General features: G+C 37.4%; 1 protein-coding gene across 3 annotated transcripts in view; it reads right to left on the bottom strand.

Moving 5' to 3' along the window:
* Positions 1-22,677, bottom strand: part of LOC141189265 (ecto-ADP-ribosyltransferase 5-like) — an 85,932-nt gene that overhangs the window by 18,231 nt on the left and 45,024 nt on the right. Inside the window, exon 1 of one of the 3 annotated variants that reach the window (XM_073661130.1) lies at positions 3,634-3,772. The exons of the other annotated variants lie outside the window; for them this stretch is intronic. Coding sequence (XP_073517231.1) covers positions 3,634-3,671 — 38 coding nt within the window. The 5' untranslated portion in view covers positions 3,672-3,772. Of the gene's footprint in view, positions 1-3,633; positions 3,773-22,677 lie in introns of those variants that run through there. 3 annotated transcript variants of the gene reach the window in all.

The raw sequence follows: 22,677 nt of genomic DNA, 5'->3' as shown, positions 1-22,677 counted from the left end.
AGCAACTTGTTCCTTCAGTGGGTTTCTTTACTCTGAAGTGCCAGGTCCTGTCTGAACTATCTCCTAGCCTGTTGTCTGTCCGCCTTCCTGGAGGCCTGTTCGTCCCACCTTCTAGGGGCCGCATACCTAGATCTGTTATCTGTGTTTTCTTGCCTGTCTGTCCGCCTTCCTGGAGGCTGTATTTCTAGGCCAGTCTGAACACGCTCCTAGCTTGTTCGTCCCGCCTTTCTGGGGTCCGCATACCCAGGCTCGTTCCTGTATTTCACAGCAGTAACAGTACCTGTCTGAACTGTCTCCTAGCCTCTTACCTGTTTTGTCTTTATGTCCGTATCTTCCCTTTTTCTGCAGTGTCTGAACCAGCACTTGGCTATACCTAGGCTCGTTCTTGTATTTCATTGCAGTAACAGTTCCTGTCTGAACTGTCTCTTAACCTGTTACCTGTTTTGTCTCTATGTCCGTATTCTCTCTTTTTCTTCAGAGTCTGAACCTGCACCTATCTTCTACTCGTTGTCGCTGTACTTCTGTTTGTGAGTTTGGAGTCCACTCGCTACTTCTTTGCAAGTACCTCGTGTGTATCTGGTTCTGCCTTTCCCTTCCAGTCTGTTCCGTGTGAACAGAGCCCTGTCCCCTCTGCTCTGCCTTGCTCATCGCTTTGACGGTTTATCTTTGCTCTGCCTTACTTACAGCTCCGGCGGTTCCTGCCTGCTCTACTTTGTCCACCGCGCCTGCGGTTTCACTCTGCTTTGTCCACCGTGCCTGCGGTTTTGCTCTGCTCTGCCTTGTCCACCGCATCTGTGGTTTCGCTCTGCTCAGCCTTGTCCACCGCATCTGCGGTTTCGCTCTGCTCAGCCTTGTCCACCGCATCTGCGGTTTCGCTCTGCTCAGCCTTGTCCACCGCATCTGCGGTTTCGCTCTGCTCTGCCTTGTCCACCGCATCTGCGGTTTCGCTCTGCTCTGCCTTGTCCACCGCATCTGCGGTTTCGCTCTGCTCAACCTTGTCCACCGCATCTGCAGTTTCGCTCTGCTCTACTTTGTCCATCGCGCCTGCGGTTTCGCTCTGCTCTGCTTTGTCCACCGCATCTGCGGTTTCGCTCTGCTCTGCTGCCTTGTCCACCGCTTCTGTGGTTTCGCTCTGCTCAGCCTTGTCCACCGCATCTGCAGTTTCGCTCTGCTCTGCTTTGTCCACCGCGCCTGCGGTTTCGCTCTGCTCTGCTTTGTCCACCGCACCTGCGGTTTCGCTCTGCTCTGCTTTGTCCACCGCACCTGCGGTTTCGCTCTGCTCAGCATTGTCAATCCGCACCTGCGGTTTCGCTCTGCTCAGCATTGTCCATCGCACCTGCAGTTTTGCTCTGCTCAGCCTTGTCCACCGCACCTGCGGTTTCGCTCTGCTCAGCATTGTCAATCCGCACCTGCGGTTTCGCTCTGCTCAGCCTTGTCCACCGCACCTGCGGTTTCGCTTTACTCTGCTTGATTAACGCATCCGCGGCTCTGAACCCGTCTCCCAGTCTGTACTGGACCCTACCCCAGCCTGTGCTCTAACCTGCCTGTTCCTGTATTCCCCGGTGTGAGTCAACAGCCGTGTCCGGGGTCTGACCTGGAGTGGCACCTGGTCCCTCTGCTCGGTTCCTCCCTGGTGCACGGCATAGTAGCCGGCGTGCGACCTGGGTCGGATCGGGTTGATACTTAGTTACGCCCCTCCAGGCACTCTCTGATTCATGGCACAGTGGGATCACTAATCACGCACACGCCAGTCAGTCCGGGCGTGTGCATAACAGTTTGCTCAGGCCATGGCTCCCGTTGAGCCCCATGGCCTTTCGCTCTCAGAGACATTTTGAATCCTTGTCTGGCGAATATGTGTACCAAGAAAAAAATTTTTTTCTCAAGCTATCACCCAGGCGATTTATGCACCAGCCCAAATGGATCTAGCAGCACTCATTCCTGCGGATCCACCACGGTACTATGGGGATCATAAACAAAGTCGTACGTTTGTGGAGCAATGCATGCTGCATTTCAAGTTCTACCCTCTCTATTTTCCTACCGATTGGTCTAAAGTGGCATTTATGTTATCCTACCTAGCGGGTGATGCCTTGAAATGGATCACCCCCCTATGGGAAGCATGGGATCCTATCGTCCTTGACCTGCAGGCCTTCCTGGTGGCCTTTCTAATGGTCTTTGGAGACCCCAATCCTGAAACCTCTGCTAAAGCTTCCCTTCCCAATATCCCGGAGCAGCCCCGATGGGTAATGTGTGTGGGTAACTCACCAGTTCTCCAGCCTGAAGAGACTACTGCCCAACCAGAATTCTCACAGGATGACTACGCTCCACAGAATACTTCTCTTCCCAACCTCAAGAGGCAGTCCAGACGTGCTAGGCGTAGAGGCAAGCCATCACGCCAGGTTCTGTCCTCCCAAAGACCTCCTGTTTCCCAGCCTGTGGAAGCAGCTACCCGCATGGAATCTATGAAGGTTGGAGAATCCCAAGACATGAGGCCTGTAGGAGAGGCTGCCCTGGGCGTTAGTGTTTCCTCTCCACAGATGACCATGACTGTCTCCGTGGCAAGTAAAAGTCTCGGATTAATCGGAAGTTTCGGGCTTAAAGCCATGAAGAGTCAGTGTCTGATTCCCATCCGAAAACTCCAGAAGCCGGTTTGGGCATTGTCAGCAGAAGGACGAGCGCTACTCAGAAACAGTCAAAAGATGTCTGTACAAATTAAGCTCCAGATTGGAGCATTACATTTGAAGAAGCTTTCCTTTCAGATGCTGACTGGTTTACCCACAAGTCGTCCAGAGCCGAGAGATCTAGTGCCCGCTCAGGTCTGGAGATCCTGCATGGTGTATCCTGGGGGACTGCTAAGGTACAAGGGGTGTCCAGTCCCCATATCTTCAGGACAGTCAGCAATGTCTTCTTCTTCTTCACCAGATCTGCTAGTCGCTGACTCGCTGTGCGCTGAAGTCTCCGAAGGAAGAGAAGCGGAGGCAATGTCCCCACACAGTCTCGACGATTGTACCAATGATCTGGCTTCAGGTACCGTCCCGCCTCACAGACATGTCATCTCTGAAACCAGTTTGAGGATGGTCCCAAAGCATGGACCCTAAATCTCTAATAAATTTGGCCTTGTGTCCATCGAGTCAGTGGATACCCCCAAGTCTCTGCACCCCTCCAACCAGGCAGAGGACCTCCAGTTGCCTCCTGAATCCTCCGGGGTGCTACCTGATAATAAATGGAGAGAGACTTTCCTTCACCCTGTACCTGATACCTCGCTCACTTCGTCCAGTGAGCTTGACCAAGTGTACCCCGAAGCAGTGATTACCCCCGAGTCTCTGCACCCTTTCTACCAGGCGGAGGACCTCCAGTTGTCTCCTGAACCCTCCAGGGTGCTACCTGATAACAAATGGACTGAGACTTTCTTACACCCTGTACCTGGTACTTCACCCACTTCATCCGTTGCGGAGGATGGCTTAATGGGAGGAAGCATCCTAGTTACCAAGATGATGAGACCAGTTTAGTTTCCTCTAGTGGACAGAAGTGGTAATCCTCTTGAAGAGAAGGATTGGCCCCCCAATTCTCTGCGGAACACTCTTGCAGGCTTGAAGAAGAGAAGGCGTAAGGGGGGGGGGGGGTACTGTAACATACCTGGTGGCGGGCTTGCATGGTGCACCATCTCTCACCATGCAAGATCGCAAGCTTGATCTTCAGTCCAGTCTGCTAGCCTGGCTTCTATTCATGCTGTCTGTTTGTCTCTGTTCTGACTGCTTAGGGCGGCGGCCCGGTTACTTCCTGTTGCTTGTAGCTGCTGTGGGCACACCCGTAATGCGTCCTCAGCCTATTGCTGTCTGTCACTGGATATTTACACCAGCTTCACATGGAAGCTGGTGCCTGAACAACTTGTTCATTCAGTGGGTTTCTTTCCTCTGAAGTGCCAGGTCCTGTCTGAACTATCTCCTAGCCTGTTGTCTGTCCGCCTTCCTGGAGGCTGTATTTCCAGGCCAGTCTGAACACGCCCCTAGCCTGTTCGTCCCGCCTTCTAGGGGCCGCATACCTGGATCTGTTATCTGTGTTTTCTTGCCTGTCTGTCCGCCTTCCTGGAGGCTGTATTTCCAGGCCAGTCTGAACACGCTCCTAGCCTGTTCGTCCCGCCTTTCTGGGGTCTGCATACCCAGGCTCGTTCCTGTATTTCGCAGCAGTAACAGTTCCTGTCTGAACTGTCTCCAAGCCTCTTACCTGTTTTGTCTTTATGTCCGTATCTTCCCTATTTCTGCAGTGTCTGAACCAGCGCTTGTCTATATCTAGGCTCGTTCTTGTATTTCGTTGCAGTAACAGTTCCTGTCTGAACTGTCTCTTAACCTGTTACCTGTTTTGTCTCTATGTCCGTTTCCTCTCTTTTTCTGCAGAGTCTGAACCTGCACCTATCTCCTACTCATTGTTGCTGTACTTCTGTTTGTGAGTTTGGAGTCCACTCGCTACTTCTTTGCAAGTACCTCGTGTGTATCTGGTTCTGCCTTTCCCTTCCAGTCTGTTCCGTGTGAACAGAGCCCTGTCCCCTCTGCTCTGCATTGCTCACCGCTTTGGCGGTTTATCTTTGCTCTGCCTTACTTACCGCTCCGGTGGTTCCTGCCTGCTCTACTTTGTCCACCGCGCCTGCGGTTTCGCTCTGCTTTGTCCACCGAGCCTGCGGTTTTGCTCTGCTCAGCCTTGTCCACCGCATCTGTGGTTTCGCTCTGCTCAGCCTTGTCCACCGCATCTGCGGTTTTGCTCTGCTCAGCCTTGTCCACCGCATCTGCGGTTTTGCTCTGCTCAGCCTTGTCCACCGCATCTGTGGTTTCGCTCTGCTCAGCCTTGTCCACCGCATCTGCGGTTTCGCTCTGCTCAGCCTTGTCCACCGCATCTGCGGTTTCACTCTGCTCTGCTTTGTCCACCGCGCCTGCGGTTTCGCTCTTCTCAGCCTTGTCCACCGCTTCTGCGGTTTTGCTCTGCTCAGCCTTGTCCACCGCACCTGCGGTTTCGCTTTGCTCTGCCTTGTCCACCGCACCTGCGGTTTCGCTCTGCTCAGCCTTGTCCACCTCACCTGCAGTTTCGCTCTGCTCAGCCTTGTCCACCGCACCTGCGTTTTCGCTTTACTCTGCTTGATTATCGCATCTGCGGCTCTGAACCCGTTTCCTAGTCTGTACTGGACCCTACCCCAGCCTGTGCTCTAACCTGCCTGTTCCTGTATTCCCCGGTGTGGGTCAACAGCCGTGTCCGGGGTCTGACCTGGAGTGGCACCTGGTCCCTCTGCTCGGTTCCTCCCTGGTGCACGGCGTAGTAGCCGGCGTGCAACCTGGGTCAGATCGGGTTGATACTTAGTTACGCCCCTCCAGGCACTTTCTGATTCATGGCACAGTGGGATCACTAATCAGGCACACGCCAGTCAGTCCGGGCGTGTGCAGAACACTAAGCATCTCTGGGAACTCTTTCAAGATTGTTGGAAGACCATTTCCGGTGACTACCTCTTGAAGCTCATCAAGAGAATGCCAAGAGTGTGCAAAGCAGTCATCAAAGCTAAAAGATGGCTACTGTGAAAAACCTAGAATATAAGACATAATTCAGTTGTTTCACACTTTTTTGTTAAGTATATAATTCCACATGTGGTAATTCATAGTTTTGATGCCTTCAGTGTGAATGTACAATTTTCATAGTCAGGAAAATACAGAAAAGTCTTTAAATGAGAAGGTGTGTCCAAACTTTTGGTCTGTACTTTGTAAGAATATGACTACTATAATACTGCCCCCTATGTACAATAATATAACTACTATAACACTGCCCCCTATGTACAAGAATATCACTACAATAATACTGATCCTATGTACAAGAATATAACTACTATAATACTGCTCCCAATCTACAAGAATATAACTACTATAATACTGCCCCTTATATATAAGAATATAACTACTATAATACTGCTCCTATGTACAAGAATATAACTACTATAATACTGCTCCTATGTACAAGAATATAACTACTATAATAATTCCCCCTATGTACAAGAATATAACTACTATAATACTGCCCCCTATGTACAAGAATATAACTACTATAATACTGCTCCTATGTACAAGAATATAACTACTATAATACTGTCCTCTATGTACAAGAATATAACTACTATAATACTGCCCCCTATGTACAAGAATATAACTACTATAATACTGTCCCCTATGTACAAGAATATAACTACTATAATACTCCTCCCTATGTACAAGAATATAACTGCTATTATACTGCCCCCTATGTACAAGAATATAGCTACTATAATACTGCTCCTTATGTACAAGAATATAGCTACTATAATACTGCTCCCTATGTACAAGAATATAACTACTATAATACTGTCCCCTATGTACAAGAATATATATAACTGCTATAATACTGCTCCTATGTACAAGAATATAACTACTATAATACTGCCCCCTATGTACAAGAATATAACTACTATAATACTGCCCCTATGTACAAGAATATAACTACTATAATACTGCCCCTTATATATAAGAATATAACTACTATAATACTGCTCCTATGTACAAGAATATAACTACTATAATACTGCTCCCTATGTACAAGAATATAACTACTATAATACTGCTCCCTATGTACAAGAATATAACTACTATAATACTGCCCCTATGTACAAGACTATAACTACTATAATACTGCTCCTATGTACAAGAATATAACTACTATAATACTGCTCCCTATGTATAAGAATATAACTACTATAATACTGCTTCCTATGTACAAGAATATAACTACTATAATACTGCCCCTATGTACAAGACTATAACTACTATAATACTGCTCCCTATGTACAAGAATATAACTACTATAATACTGCCCCTATGTACAAGACTATAACTACTATAATAATGCTCCCTATGTACAAGAATATATATAACTACTATAATACTGCTCCTATGTACAAGAATATAACTACTATAATACTGCCCCCTATGTACAAGAATATAACTACTATAATACTGCCCCCTATGTACAAGAATATAACTACTATAATACTGCCCCTTATATATAAGAATATAACTACTATAATAGTGCTCCTATGTACAAGAATATAACTACTATAATACTGCCCCCTATGTACAAGAATATAACTACTATAATACTGCCCCCTATGTACAGGAATAAAACTACTATAATACTGCTCCTATGTACAAGAATATAACTACTATAATACTGCCCCCTATGTACAAGAATATAACTACTATAATACTCCTCCCTATGTACAAGAATATAACTGCTATTATACTGCCCCCTATGTACAAGAATATAGCTACTATAATACTGCTCCTTATGTACAAGAATATAGCTACTATAATACTGCTCCCTATGTACAAGAATATAACTACTATAATACTGTCCCCTATGTACAAGAATATATATAACTGCTATAATACTGCTCCTATGTAAAAGAATATAACTACTATAATACTGCCCCCTATGTACAAGAATATAACTACTATAATACTGCCCCCTATGTACAAGAATATAACTACTATAATACTGCCCCTTATATATAAGAATATAACTACTATAATACTGCTCCTATGTACAAGAATATAACTACTATAATACTGCCCCCTATGTACAAGAATATAACTACTATAATACTGCCCCTTATATATAAGAATATAACTACTATAATAGTGCTCCTATGTACAAGAATATAACTACTATAATACTGCCCCCTATGTACAAGAATATAACTACTATAATACTGCCCCCTATGTACAGGAATAAAACTACTATAATACTGCTCCTATGTACAAGAATATAACTACTATAATACTGCCCTATATGTACAAGAATATAACTACTATAATACTCCTCCCTATGTACAAGAATATAACTGCTATTATACTGCCCCCTATGTACAAGAATATAGCTACTATAATACTGCTCCTTATGTACAAGAATATAGCTACTATAATACTGCTCCCTATGTACAAGAATATAACTACTATAATACTGTCCCCTATGTGCAAGAATATATATAACTGCTATAATACTGCTCCTATGTACAAGAATATAACTACTATAATACTGCCCCCTATGTACAAGAATATAACTACTATAATACTGCCCCCTATGTACAAGAATATAACTACTATAATACTGCCCCTTATATATAAGAATATAACTACTATAATACTGCTCCTATGTACAAGAATATAACTACTATAATACTGCTCCCTATGTACAAGAATATAACTACTATAATACTGCTCCTATGTACAAGAATATAACTACTATAATAATGCTCCCTATGTACAAGAATATAACTACTATAATACTGCCCCTATGTACAAGACTATAACTACTATAATACTGCTCCCTATGTACAAGAATATAACTACTATAATACTGCTCCCTATGTACAAGAATATAACTACTATAATACTGCCCTATGTACAAGAATATAACTACTATAATACTGCCCCTTATATATAAGAATATAACTACTATAATACTGCTCCTATGTACAAGAATATAACTACTATAATACTGCCCCCTATGTACAAGAATATATATAACTACTATAATACTGCTCCTATGTACAAGAATATAACTACTATAATACTGCCCCCTATGTACAAGAATATAACTACTATAATACTGCCCCCTATGTACAAGAATATAACTACTATAATACTGCCCCTTATATATAAGAATATAACTACTATAATAGTGCTCCTATGTACAAGAATATAACTACTATAATACTGCCCCCTATGTACAAGAATATAACTACTATAATACTGCCCCCTATGTACAGGAATAAAACTACTATAATACTGCTCCTATGTACAAGAATATAACTACTATAATACTGCCCCCTATGTACAAGAATATAACTACTATAATACTGCCCCCTATGTACAAGAATATAACTACTATAATACTGCCCCCTATGTACAAGAATATAACTACTATAATACTGACCCTTATATATAAGAATATAACTACTATAATACTGCTCCTATGTACAAGAATATAACTACTATAATACTGCTCCATATGTACAAGAATATAACTACTATAATACTGCTCCCTATGTACAAGAATATAACTACTATAATGCGGCCCCCTATGTACAAGAATATAACTACTATAATACGGCCCCCTATGTACAAGAATATAACTACTATAATACTGCTCTTATGTACAAGAATATAACTGCTATAATACTGCTCCTATGTACAAGAATATAACTACTATAATACTGCTCCCTATGTGCAAGAATATAACTACTATAATACTGCTCCCTATGTGCAAGAATATAACTACTATAATACTGCTCCCTATGTACAAGAATATAACTACTATAATACTGCCCCTATGTACAAGAATATAACTCCTATAATACTGCCCCCAATGTACAAGAATATAACTACTATAATACTGCCCCTTATATATAAGAATATAACTACTATAATACTGCTCCTATGTACAAGAATATAACTACTATAATACTGCTCCCTATGTACAAGAATATAACTACTATAATACTGCTCCCTATGTACAAGAATATAACTACTATAATACTGCTCCCTATGTACAAGAATATAACTACTATAATACTGCCCCTATGTACAAGAATATAACTACTATAATACTGCTCCCTATGTATAAGAATATAACTACTATAATACTGATCCTATGTACAAGAATATAACTACTATAATACTGCTCCCTATGTACAAGAATATAACTACTATAATACTGCTCCCTATGTACAAGAATATAGCTACTATAATACTGCCCCCTATGTACAAGAATATAACTACTATAATACTGCTCCTATGTACAAGAATATAACTACTATAATACTGCCCCTATGTACAAGAATATAACTACTATAATACTGCCCCTATGTACAAGAATATAACTACTATAATACTGCCCCCTATGTACAAGAATATAACTACTATAATACTGCCCCTTATATATAAGAATATAACTACTATAATACTGCTCCTATGTACAAGAATATAACTCCTATAATACTGCCCCCTATGTACAAGAATATAACTACTATAATACTGCCCCCTATCTACAAGAATATAACTACTATAATACTGCCTCCTATGTACAAGAATATAACTACTATAATACTGCCCCCTATGTACAAGAATATAACTACTATAATACTTCCCCTATGTACGAGAATATAACTACTATAATACTGCTCCTATGTACAAGAATATAACTACTATAATACTGTTCCCTATGTACAAGAATATAACTCCTATAATACTGCCCCCTATGTACAAGAATATAACTACTATAATACTGCCCCCTATCTACAAGAATATAACTACTATAATACTGCCTCCTATGTACAAGAATATAACTACTATAATACTGCCCCCTATGTACAAGAATATAACTACTATAATACTGCCCCTATGTACAAGAATATAACTACTATAATACTGCTCCTATGTACAAGAATATAACTACTATAATACTGCCCCCTATGTACAAGAATATAACTACTATAATACTGCCCCCTATGTACAAGAATATAACTACTATAATACTGCCCCCTATGTACAAGAATATAACTACTATAATACTGCCCCCTATGTACAAGAATATAACTACTATAATACTGCTCCCTATGTACAAGAATATAACTACTATAATACTGCCCCCTATGTACAAGAATATAACTACTATAATACTGCACCCTATGTACAAGAATATAACTACTATAATACTGCATCCTATGTACAAGAATATAACTCCTATAATACTGCCCCCTATGTACAAGAATATAACTCCTATAATACTGCCCCTATGTACAAGAATATAACTCCTATAATACTGCCCAATATGTACAAGAATATAACTCCTATAATACTGCCCCCTATGTACAAGAATATAACTACTATAATACTGCCCCCTATCTACAAGAATATAACTACTATAATACTGCCTCCTATGTACAAGAATATAACTACTATAATACTGCCCCCTATGTACAAGAATATAACTACTATAATACTTCCCCTATGTACGAGAATATAACTACTATAATACTGCTCCTATGTACAAGAATATAACTACAATAATACTGCCTCCTATGTACAAGAATATAACTACTATAATACTGCCCCTATGTACAAGAATATAACTACTATAATGCTGCTTCTATGTACAAGAATATAACTACTATAATACTGCCCCTATGTACAAGAATATAGCTACTATAATACTGCCCCTATGTACAAGAATATAGCTACTATAATACTGCCCCTATGTACAAGAATATAACTACTATAATACTACCCCTATGTACAAGAATATAACTACTATAATACTGCCCCTATGTACAAGAATATAACTACTATAATACTGCCGCCTATGTACAAGAATATAACTACTATAATACTGCTTCTATGTACAAGAATATAACTACTATAATACTGCCCCTATGTACAAAAATATAACTACTATAATACTGCCCCCTATGTACAAGAATATAGCTACTATAATACTACCCATATGTACAAGAATATAACTACTAAAATACTTCCCCTATGTAGAAGAATATAACTACTATAATACTGACCCCTATGTACAAGAATATAACTACTATAATACTGCCCCCTATGTACAAGAATATAACTACTATAATACTGCCCCCTATGTACAAGAATATAACTACTATAATACTGCTCCCTATGTACAAGAATATTACTACTATAATACTGCTCCTATGTGCAAGAATATAACTACTGTAATACTGCCCACTATGTACAAGAATATAACTACTATAATACTGCCCCTATGTACAAGAAAATAACTACTATAATACTGCCCCTATGTACAAGAATATAACTACTATAATACTGCCCCTTATATATAAGAATATAGCTACTATAATACTGCTCCTATGTACAAGAATATAACTACTATAATACTGCCCCGTATGTACAAGAATATATATAACTACTATAATACTGCTCCTATGTACAAGAATATAACTACTATAATACTGCCCCTTATATATAAGAATATAACTACCATAATACTGCTCCTATATACAAGAGTATAACTACTATAATACTGCTCCCTATGTACAAGAATATAACTACTATAACACTGCTCCCTATGTACAAGAATATAACTGCTATAATACTGCCCCTATGTACAAGAATATAACTACAATAATACTGATCCTATGTACAAGAATATAACTACTATAATACTGCTCCTTATATATAAGAATATAACTACTATAATACTGCTCCTATGTACAAGAATATTACTACTATAATACTACCCCCTATGTACAAGAATATAACTACTATAATACTGCCCCCTATGTACAAGAATATAACTACAATAATACTGATCCTATGTACAAGAATATAACTACTATAATACTGCCCCTTATATATAAGAATATAACTACTATAATACTGCTCCTATGTACAAGAATAGAAATACTATAATACTGCCCCCTATGTACAAGAATATAACTACTATAATACTGCCCCCTATGTACAGGAATATAACTACTATAATACTGCTCCCTATGTACAAGAATATAACTACTATAATACTGCTCCCTATGTACAAGAATATACCTACTATAATACTGCTCCCTATGTACAAGAATATAACTACTATAATACTGCCCCCTATGTACAAGAATATGACTACTATAATACTGCTCCTATGTACAAGAATATAACTACTATAATACTGCCCCCTATGTACAAGAATATAACTACGATAATACTGCCCCCTATGTACAAGAATAAAACTACTATAATACTGCCCCTTATATATAAGAATATAACTACTATAATACTGCTCCTATGTACAAGAATATAACTACTATAATACTGCTCCATATGTACAAGAATATAACTACTATAATACTGCTCCATATGTACAAGAATATAACTACTATAATACTGCTCCCTATGTACAAGAATATAGCTACTATAATACTGCTCCCTATGTACAAGAATATAACTACTATAATACTGCCCCCTATGTACAAGAATATAACTACTATAATACTGCTCCTATGTACAAGAATATAACTACTATAATACTGCCCCCTATGTACAAGAATATAACTACTATAATACTGCCCCCTATGTACAAGAATATAACTACTATAATACTGCCCCTTATATATAAGAAAATAACTACTATAATACTGCTCCTATGTACAAGAATATAACTACTATATTACTGCTCCCTATGTGCAACAATATAACTACTATAATACTGCTCCCTATGTACAAGAATATAACTACTGTAATACGGCCCCATATGTACAAGAATATAACTACTATAATACTGCCCCTATGTAAAAGAATATAACTACTATAATACTGCGCCTATGTACAAGAATATAACTACTATAATACTGCCCCCTATGTACAAGAATATAACTACTATAACACTGCCCCCTATGTACAAGAATATAACTACTATAATACTGCCCCCTATGTACAAGAATATAACTACTATAATACTGCCCCCTATGTACAAGAATATAACTACTATAATACTGCTCCCTATGTACAAGAATATAACTACTATAATACTGCCCCTATGTACAAGAATATAACTACTATAATACTGCCCCCTATGTACAAGAATATAACTACTATAATACTGCACCCTATGTACAAGAATATAACTACTATAATACTGCCCCTATATACAAGAATATAACTCCTATAATACTGCCCCCTATGTACAAGAATATAACTCCTATAATACTGCCCCCTATGTACAAGAATATAACTACTATAATACTGCACCCTATGTACAAGAATATAACTACTATAATACTGCCCCTATATACAAGAATATAACTCCTATAATACTGCCCCCTATGTACAAGAATATAACTCCTATAATACTGCCCCCTATGTACAAGAATATAACTATTATAATACTGCACCCTATGTACAAGAATATAACTACTATAATACTGCCCCTATATACAAGAATATAACTCCTATAATACTGCCCCCTATGTACAAGAATATAACTCCTATAATACTGCCCCCTATGTACAAGAATATAACTACTATAATACTGCCCCTTATATATAAGAATATAACTACTATAATACTGCTCCTATGTACAAGAATATAACTACTATAATACTGCTCCCTATGTACAAGAATATAACTACTATAATACTGCTCCCTATGTACAAGAATATAACTACTATAACACTGCTCCCTATGTACAAGAATATAACTACTATAATACTGCCCCCTATGTACAAGAATATAACTACTATAATACTGCTCCCTATGTACAAGAATATAACTACTATAATACTGCTCCCTATGTACAAGAATATAACTACTATAATACTGCTCCCTATGTACAAGAATATAACTACTATAATACTGCCCCCTATGTACAAGAATATAACTACTATAATACTGCTCCTATGTACAAGAATATAACTACTATAATACTGCCCCCTATGTACAAGAATATAACTACTATAATACTGCCCCCTATGTACAAGAATATAACTACTATAATACTGCCCCCTATGTACAAGAATATAACTACTATAATACTGCCCCTTATATATAAGAATATAACTACTATAATACTGCTCCTATGTACAAGAATATAACTACTATAATACTGCTCCCTATGTACAAGAATATAACTACTATAATACGGACCCTTATGTACAAGAATATAACTACTATGATACGGACCCCTATGTACAAGAATATAACTACTATAATACTGCCCCTATGTACAAGAATATAACTACTATAATACTGCCCCTATGTACAAGAATATAACTACTATAATTCTGCTCCTATGTACAAGAATATAACTACTATAATACTGCCCCCTATGTACAAGAATATAACTACTATAACACTGCCCCCTATGTACAAGAATATAACTACTATAATACTGCCCCCTATGTAAAAGAATATAACTACTGTAATACTGCTCCCTATGTACAAGAATATAACTACTATAATACTGCCCCCTATGTACAAGAATATAACTACTATAATACTGCCCCTTATATATAAGAATATAACTACTATAATACTGCTCCTATGTACAAGAATATAACTACTATAATACTGCTCCCTATGTACAAGAATATAACTACTATAATACTGCTCCCTATGTACAAGAATATAACTACTATAACACTGCTCCCTATGTACAAGAATATAACTACAATAATACTGATCCTATGTACAAGAATATAACTACTATAATACTGCCCCCTATGTACAAGAATATAACTACTATAATACTGCCCCCTATGTACAAGAATATAACTACTATAATACTGCCCCCTATGTACAAGAATATAACTACTATAATACTGCCCCCTATGTACAAGAATATAAATACTATAATACTGCCCCTTATATATAAGAATATAACTACTATAATACTGCCCCTTATATATAATATAACTACTATAATACTGCTCCTATGTACAAGAATATAACTACTATAACACTGCTCCCTATGTACAAGAATATAACTACTATAACACTGCTCCCTATGTACAAGAATATAACTACTATAATACTGCCCCTATGTACAAGAATATAACTACTATAATACTGCCCCTATGTACAAGAATATAACTACTATAATACTGCTCCTATGTACAGGAATATAACTACTATAATACTGCCCCCTATGTACAAGAATATAACTACTATAACACTGCCCCCTATGTACAAGAATATAACTACTATAATACTGCCCCCTATGTACAAGAATATAACTACTATAATACTGCTCCCTATGTACAAGAATATAGCTACTATAATACTGCCCCTATGTACAAGAATATAGCTACTATAATACTGCCCCCTATGTACAAGAATATAACTACTATAATACTGCACCCTATGTACAAGAATATAACTACTATAATACTGCCCCTATGTACAAGAATATAACTCCTATAATACTGCCCCCTATGTACAAGAATATAACTACTATAATACTGCCTCCTATGTACAAGAATATGACTACTATAATACTGCCCCCTATGTACAAGAATATAACTACTATAATACTTCCCCTATGTACGAGAATATAACAACTATAATACTGCTCCTATGTACAAGAATATAACTACTATAATACTGCACCTATGTACAAGAATATAACTACTATAATACTGCCTCCTATGTACAAGAATATAACTACTATAATACTGCCCCTTATATATAAGAATATAACTACTATAATACTGCTCCTATGTACAAGAATATAACTACTATAATACTGCTCCCTATGTACAAGAATATAACTACTATAATACTGCTCCCTATGTACAAGAATATAACTACTATAATACTGCCCCCTATGTACAAGAATATAACTACAATAATACTGATCCTATGTACAAGAATATAACTACTATAATACTGCTCCCTATGTACAAGAATATAACTACTATAATACTGCTCCCTATGTACAAGAATATAACTACTATAATACTGCCCCCTATGTACAAGAATATAACTACTATAATACTGCTCCTATGTACAAGAATATAACTACTATAATACTGCCCCCTATGTACAAGAATATAACTACTATAATACTGCCCCCTATGTACAAGAATATAACTACTATAATACTGCCCCCTATGTACAAGAATATAACTACTATAATACTGCCCCTTATATATAAGAATATAACTACTATAATACTGCTCCTATGTACAAGAATATAACTACTATAATACTGCTCCCTATGTACAAGAATATAACTACTATAATACTGCTCCCTATGTACAAGAATATAACTACTATAATACGGACCCCTATGTACAAGAATATAACTACTATAATACTGCTCCCTATGTACAAGAATATAGCTACTATAATACTGCCCCTATATACAAGAATATAACTACTATAATACTGCTCCCTATGTACAAGAATATAACTACTATAATACTGCCCCCTATGTACAAGAATATAACTAGTATAATACTGCCCCTATGTACAAGAATATAACTACTATAATACTGCCCCCTATGTACAAGAATATAACTACTATAATACTGTCCTCTATGTACAAGAATATAACTACTATAATACTGCCGCCTATGTACAAGAATATAACTACTATAATACTGCCCCTATGTGCAAGAATATAACTACTATAATACTGCCGCCTAAGTACAAGAATATAACTACTATAATACTGCCCCCTATGTACAAGAATATAACTACTATAATACTGCACCCTATGTACAAGAATATAACTACTATAATACTACCCCTATGTACAAGAATATAACTCCTATAATACTGCCCCCTATGTATAAGAATATAACTCCTATAATACTGCCCCCTATGTACAAGAATATAACTACTATAATACTGCCCCTTATATATAATATAACTACTATAATACTGCTCCTATGTACAAGAATATAACTACTATAATACTGCCCCCCATGTACAAGAATATAACTACTATAATACTGCCCCTATGTACAAGAATATAACTACTATAATACTGCCCCCTATGTACAAGAATATAACTACTATAATACTGCCCCCTATGTACAAGAATATAACTACTATAAAACTGCTCCCTATGTACAAGAATATAACTACTATAATACTGCCCCCTATGTACAAGAATATAACTACTATAATACTGCTCCTATGTACAAGAATATAACTACTATTATACTGCTCCTATGTACAAGAATATAACTACTATAATACTGCCCCTATGTACAAGAATATAACTACTATAATACTGCTCCTATGTACAAGAATATAACTACTATAATACTGCTCCCTATATACAAGAATATAACTACTATAATACTGCTCCCTATGTACAAGAATATAACTACTATAATACTGCCCCTATGTACAAGAATATAACTACTATAATACTGCTCCTATGTACAAGAATATAACTACTATAATACTGCTCCCTATATACAAGAATATAACTACTATAATACTGCTCCCTATGTACAAGAATATAACTACTATAATACTGCCCCTATGTACAAGAATATAACTACGATAATACTGCTCCTATGTACAAGAATATAACTACTATAATACTGCCCCCTATGTACAAGAATATAACTACTATGACACTGCCCCTATGTACAAGAATATAACTACTATAATACTGCCCCCTATGTACAAGAATATAACTACTATAATACTGCTCCCTATGTACAAGAATATAACTACTCTAATACTGCCCCTATGTACAAGAATATAACTACTATAATACTGCCCCCTATGTACAAGAATATAACTACTATAATACTGCCCCCTATGTACAAGAATATAACTACTATAATACTACCCCTATGTACAAGAATATAACTCCTATAATACTGCCCCCTATGTACAAGAATATAACTCCTATAATACTGCCCCCTATGTACAAGAATATAACTACTATAATACAACTACTATAATACTGCTCCTATGTACAAGAATATAACTACTATAATACTGCCCCCCATGTACAAGAATATGACTAATATAATACTGCTCCCTATGTACAAGAATATAACTACTATAATACTGCCCCTATGTACAAGAATATAACTACTATAATACTGCCCCCTATGTACAAGAATATAACTACTATAATACTGCCCCTATATACAAGAATATAACTACTATAATACTGCTCCCTATGTACAAGAATATAACTACTATAATACTGCCCCCTATGTACAAGAATATAACTACTATAATACTGCCCCCTATGTACAAGAATATAACTACTATAATACTGCCCCTATGTACAAGAATATAACTACTATAATATTGCTTCTATGTACAAGAATATAACTACTATAATACTGCTTCTATGTACAAGAATATAACTACTATAATACTGCCCCCTATGTACAAGAATATAGCTACTATAATACTACCCCTATGTACAAGAATATAACTACTATAATACTACCCCTATGTAGAAGAATATAACTACTATAATACTGCCCCCTATGTACAAGAATATAACTACTAGAATACTGCTCCCTATGTACAAGAATATAACTACTATAATACTGCTCCTATGTACAAGAATATAACTACTATAATACTGCTCCTATGTACAAGAATATAACTACTATAATACTGCCCCTATGTACAAGAATATAACTACTATAATACTGCTCTTATGTACAAGAATATAACTACTATAATACTGCTCCTATGTACAAGAATATAACTACTATAATACTGCCCCTATATACAAGAATATAACTACTATAATACTGCTCCCTATGTACAAGAATATAACTACTATAATACTGCCCCCTATGTACAAGAATATAACTACTATAATACTGCCCCCTATGTACAAGAATATAACTACTATAATACTGCCCCTATGTACAAGAATATAACTACTATAATACTGCTTCTATGTACAAGAATATAACTACTATAATACCGCTTCTATGTACAAGAATATAACTACTATAATACTGCCCCCTATGTACAAGAATATAGCTACTATAATACTACCCCTATGTACAAGAATATAACTACTATAATACTACCCCTATGTAGAAGAATATAACTACTCTAATACTGCCCCTATGTACAAGAATATAACTACTATAATACTGCCCCCTATGTACAAGAATATAACTACTATAATACTGCCCCCTATGTACAAGAATATAACTACTATAATACTACCCCTATGTACAAGAATATAACTCCTATAATACTGCCCCCTATGTACAAGAATATAACTCCTATAATACTGCCCCCTATGTACAAGAATATAACTACTATAATACAACTACTATAATACTGCTCCTATGTACAAGAATATAACTACTATAATACTGCCCCCCATGTACAAGAATATGACTAATATAATACTGCTCCCTATGTACAAGAATATAACTACTATAATACTGCCCCTATGTACAAGAATATAACTACTATAATACTGCCCCCTATGTACAAGAATATAACTACTATAATACTGCCCCTATATACAAGAATATAACTACTATAATACTGCTCCCTATGTACAAGAATATAACTACTATAATACTGCCCCCTATGTACAAGAATATAACTACTATAATACTGCCCCCTATGTACAAGAATATAACTACTATAATACTGCCCCTATGTACAAGAATATAACTACTATAATATTGCTTCTATGTACAAGAATATAACTACTATAATACTGCTTCTATGTACAAGAATATAACTACTATAATACTGCCCCCTATGTACAAGAATATAGCTACTATAATACTACCCCTATGTACAAGAATATAACTACTATAATACTACCCCTATGTAGAAGAATATAACTACTATAATACTGCCCCCTATGTACAAGAATATAACTACTATAATACTGCTCCCTATGTACAAGAATATAACTACTATAATACTGCTCCTATGTACAAGAATATAACTACTATAATACTGCTCCTATGTACAAGAATATAACTACTATAATACTGCCCCTATGTACAAGAATATAACTACTATAATACTGCTCTTATGTACAAGAATATAACTACTATAATACTGCTCCTATGTACAAGAATATAACTACTATAATACTGCCCCTATATACAAGAATATAACTACTATAATACTGCTCCCTATGTACAAGAATATAACTACTATAATACTGCCCCCTATGTACAAGAATATAACTACTATAATACTGCCCCCTATGTACAAGAATATAACTACTATAATACTGCCCCTATGTACAAGAATATAACTACTATAATACTGCTTCTATGTACAAGAATATAACTACTATAATACCGCTTCTATGTACAAGAATATAACTACTATAATACTGCCCCCTATGTACAAGAATATAGCTACTATAATACTACCCCTATGTACAAGAATATAACTACTATAATACTACCCCTATGTAGAAGAATATAACTACTATAATACTGCCCCCTATGTACAAGAATATAACTACTATAAAACTGCTCCCTATGTACAAGAATATAACTACTATAATACTGCTCCTATGTACAAGAATATAACTACTATAATACTGCCCCTATGTACAAGAATATAACTACTATAATACTGCTCCTATGTACAAGAATATAACTACTATAATACTGCCCCTATATACAAGAATATAACTACTATAATACTGCTCCCTATGTACAAGAATATAACTACTATAATGATCTTTTTATTTAAAACTGACAACCAAATATTACAGAATAATTACATTAAAATCACAAAATAATAAATATTAAAGAAAATAAATACTGTGTTGTTACATCACTTACACAATAATATTAGATAACGTTGATAAATCCCGCCACATGAATGTTCCTCCAGTTCACATTACCTGAGTTCATCTTTATGTCCTTCTTATACACTGACTTGAGACTTTCCAGGATCTTATACCTGACACTATCACAGGACAGGACCTCCTTATTGATGAGCAGGCAGCACCGTGCACACCACAGATGATAGATGGTCACCACATTTATTACATATAGTGAGCTTCGGTTATACGCCCTGAGCTCAGGCTGGAAGTCTCCGTACAGCAGCTGACCATACGACTGTCCCACCAGGTGCGGTAACTTTAGGGACAAGGACACACACTCCCATACCTGCATACTGAAGGGACACTCTAGAAGCAGATGCTCCATAGTCTCCTGTATACGGGGACACTCTTCTCTAGGACAGGATCTGTCTGATGCATTCCTGCACTTTAGGTTATCTCTGACGTACATCTTACCATGGAGCCCCAGCCACGCCACGTCTCTCATATGAGGGGGAACTCTGGGATCTAGTACGTTTTTTGCAGCCTGTTTTACATCTAGACTTGGGGCGCCCCTCAATTGAACATGGACACTAAAGTGAGATGACAGCACGTTCTTATACAACTCCTTCCTACTGAGCTGCCTGACGTCCTCATACAGGATCCTCCATCTAATAACCTTACTTATTACATGGACACCATACCAAGAAACATTATTCTTTAGTCGGCCTGAGATTCTCTTGATGGGGTCCCCTACCGACCACACGAACACAAACTGCTGGATCTGGCTCTTAAACAAACAAGACCATGGCGTCTTCTCTGAATTCTTACAAAAAGAGAAATTCTTCATAAGAAACATGAGATTAAAGAAGAGCTCAGGACAGGGCATGGAGAGACCACCCTCCTTATGGGGGAGATAGACAATGTTTCTCCTGACCACATTCACTCTGTTACCCCACAAGAAGTGAAAGAAGACATTGGTAAGTCTGGGGAGTAACACATCGGGCACCGGGAACACCACACTGATATAGAGGAAGAGCGGGAGCAAGAAGGTCTTCAGCAGGCGGACCTTCTCCAGATACGTCAGCTTCCAGTGTCTCCAGCTCTGCACCTTCTGCTCACACACCACCAGCTTCTCCTCCCAGTTCACCTTCCCATCATCTACAGCTCCAAACACTACTTCCAAAATCTTTATCTGACCCTGAACTGTTCTGAAGGGCACAGAGAAGACATCACTGTCACCCCCCAACCACAACGCCTCACTCTTCTCCATGTTCACAGAGGAGTTAGACACATTGGAGAAGGCTGTCATCTCCTGCT

This window comes from Phyllobates terribilis, unplaced genomic scaffold (assembly GCF_046119375.1).
Source record: "Phyllobates terribilis strain yellow unplaced genomic scaffold, ASM4611937v1 Scaffold_2__4_contigs__length_985480577, whole genome shotgun sequence".
NCBI lineage: Eukaryota > Metazoa > Chordata > Amphibia > Anura > Dendrobatidae > Phyllobates > Phyllobates terribilis.
The sequence above is the reverse complement of the archived record's forward strand: the minus strand, read 5'-3'. Positions and strand labels throughout refer to the sequence as shown.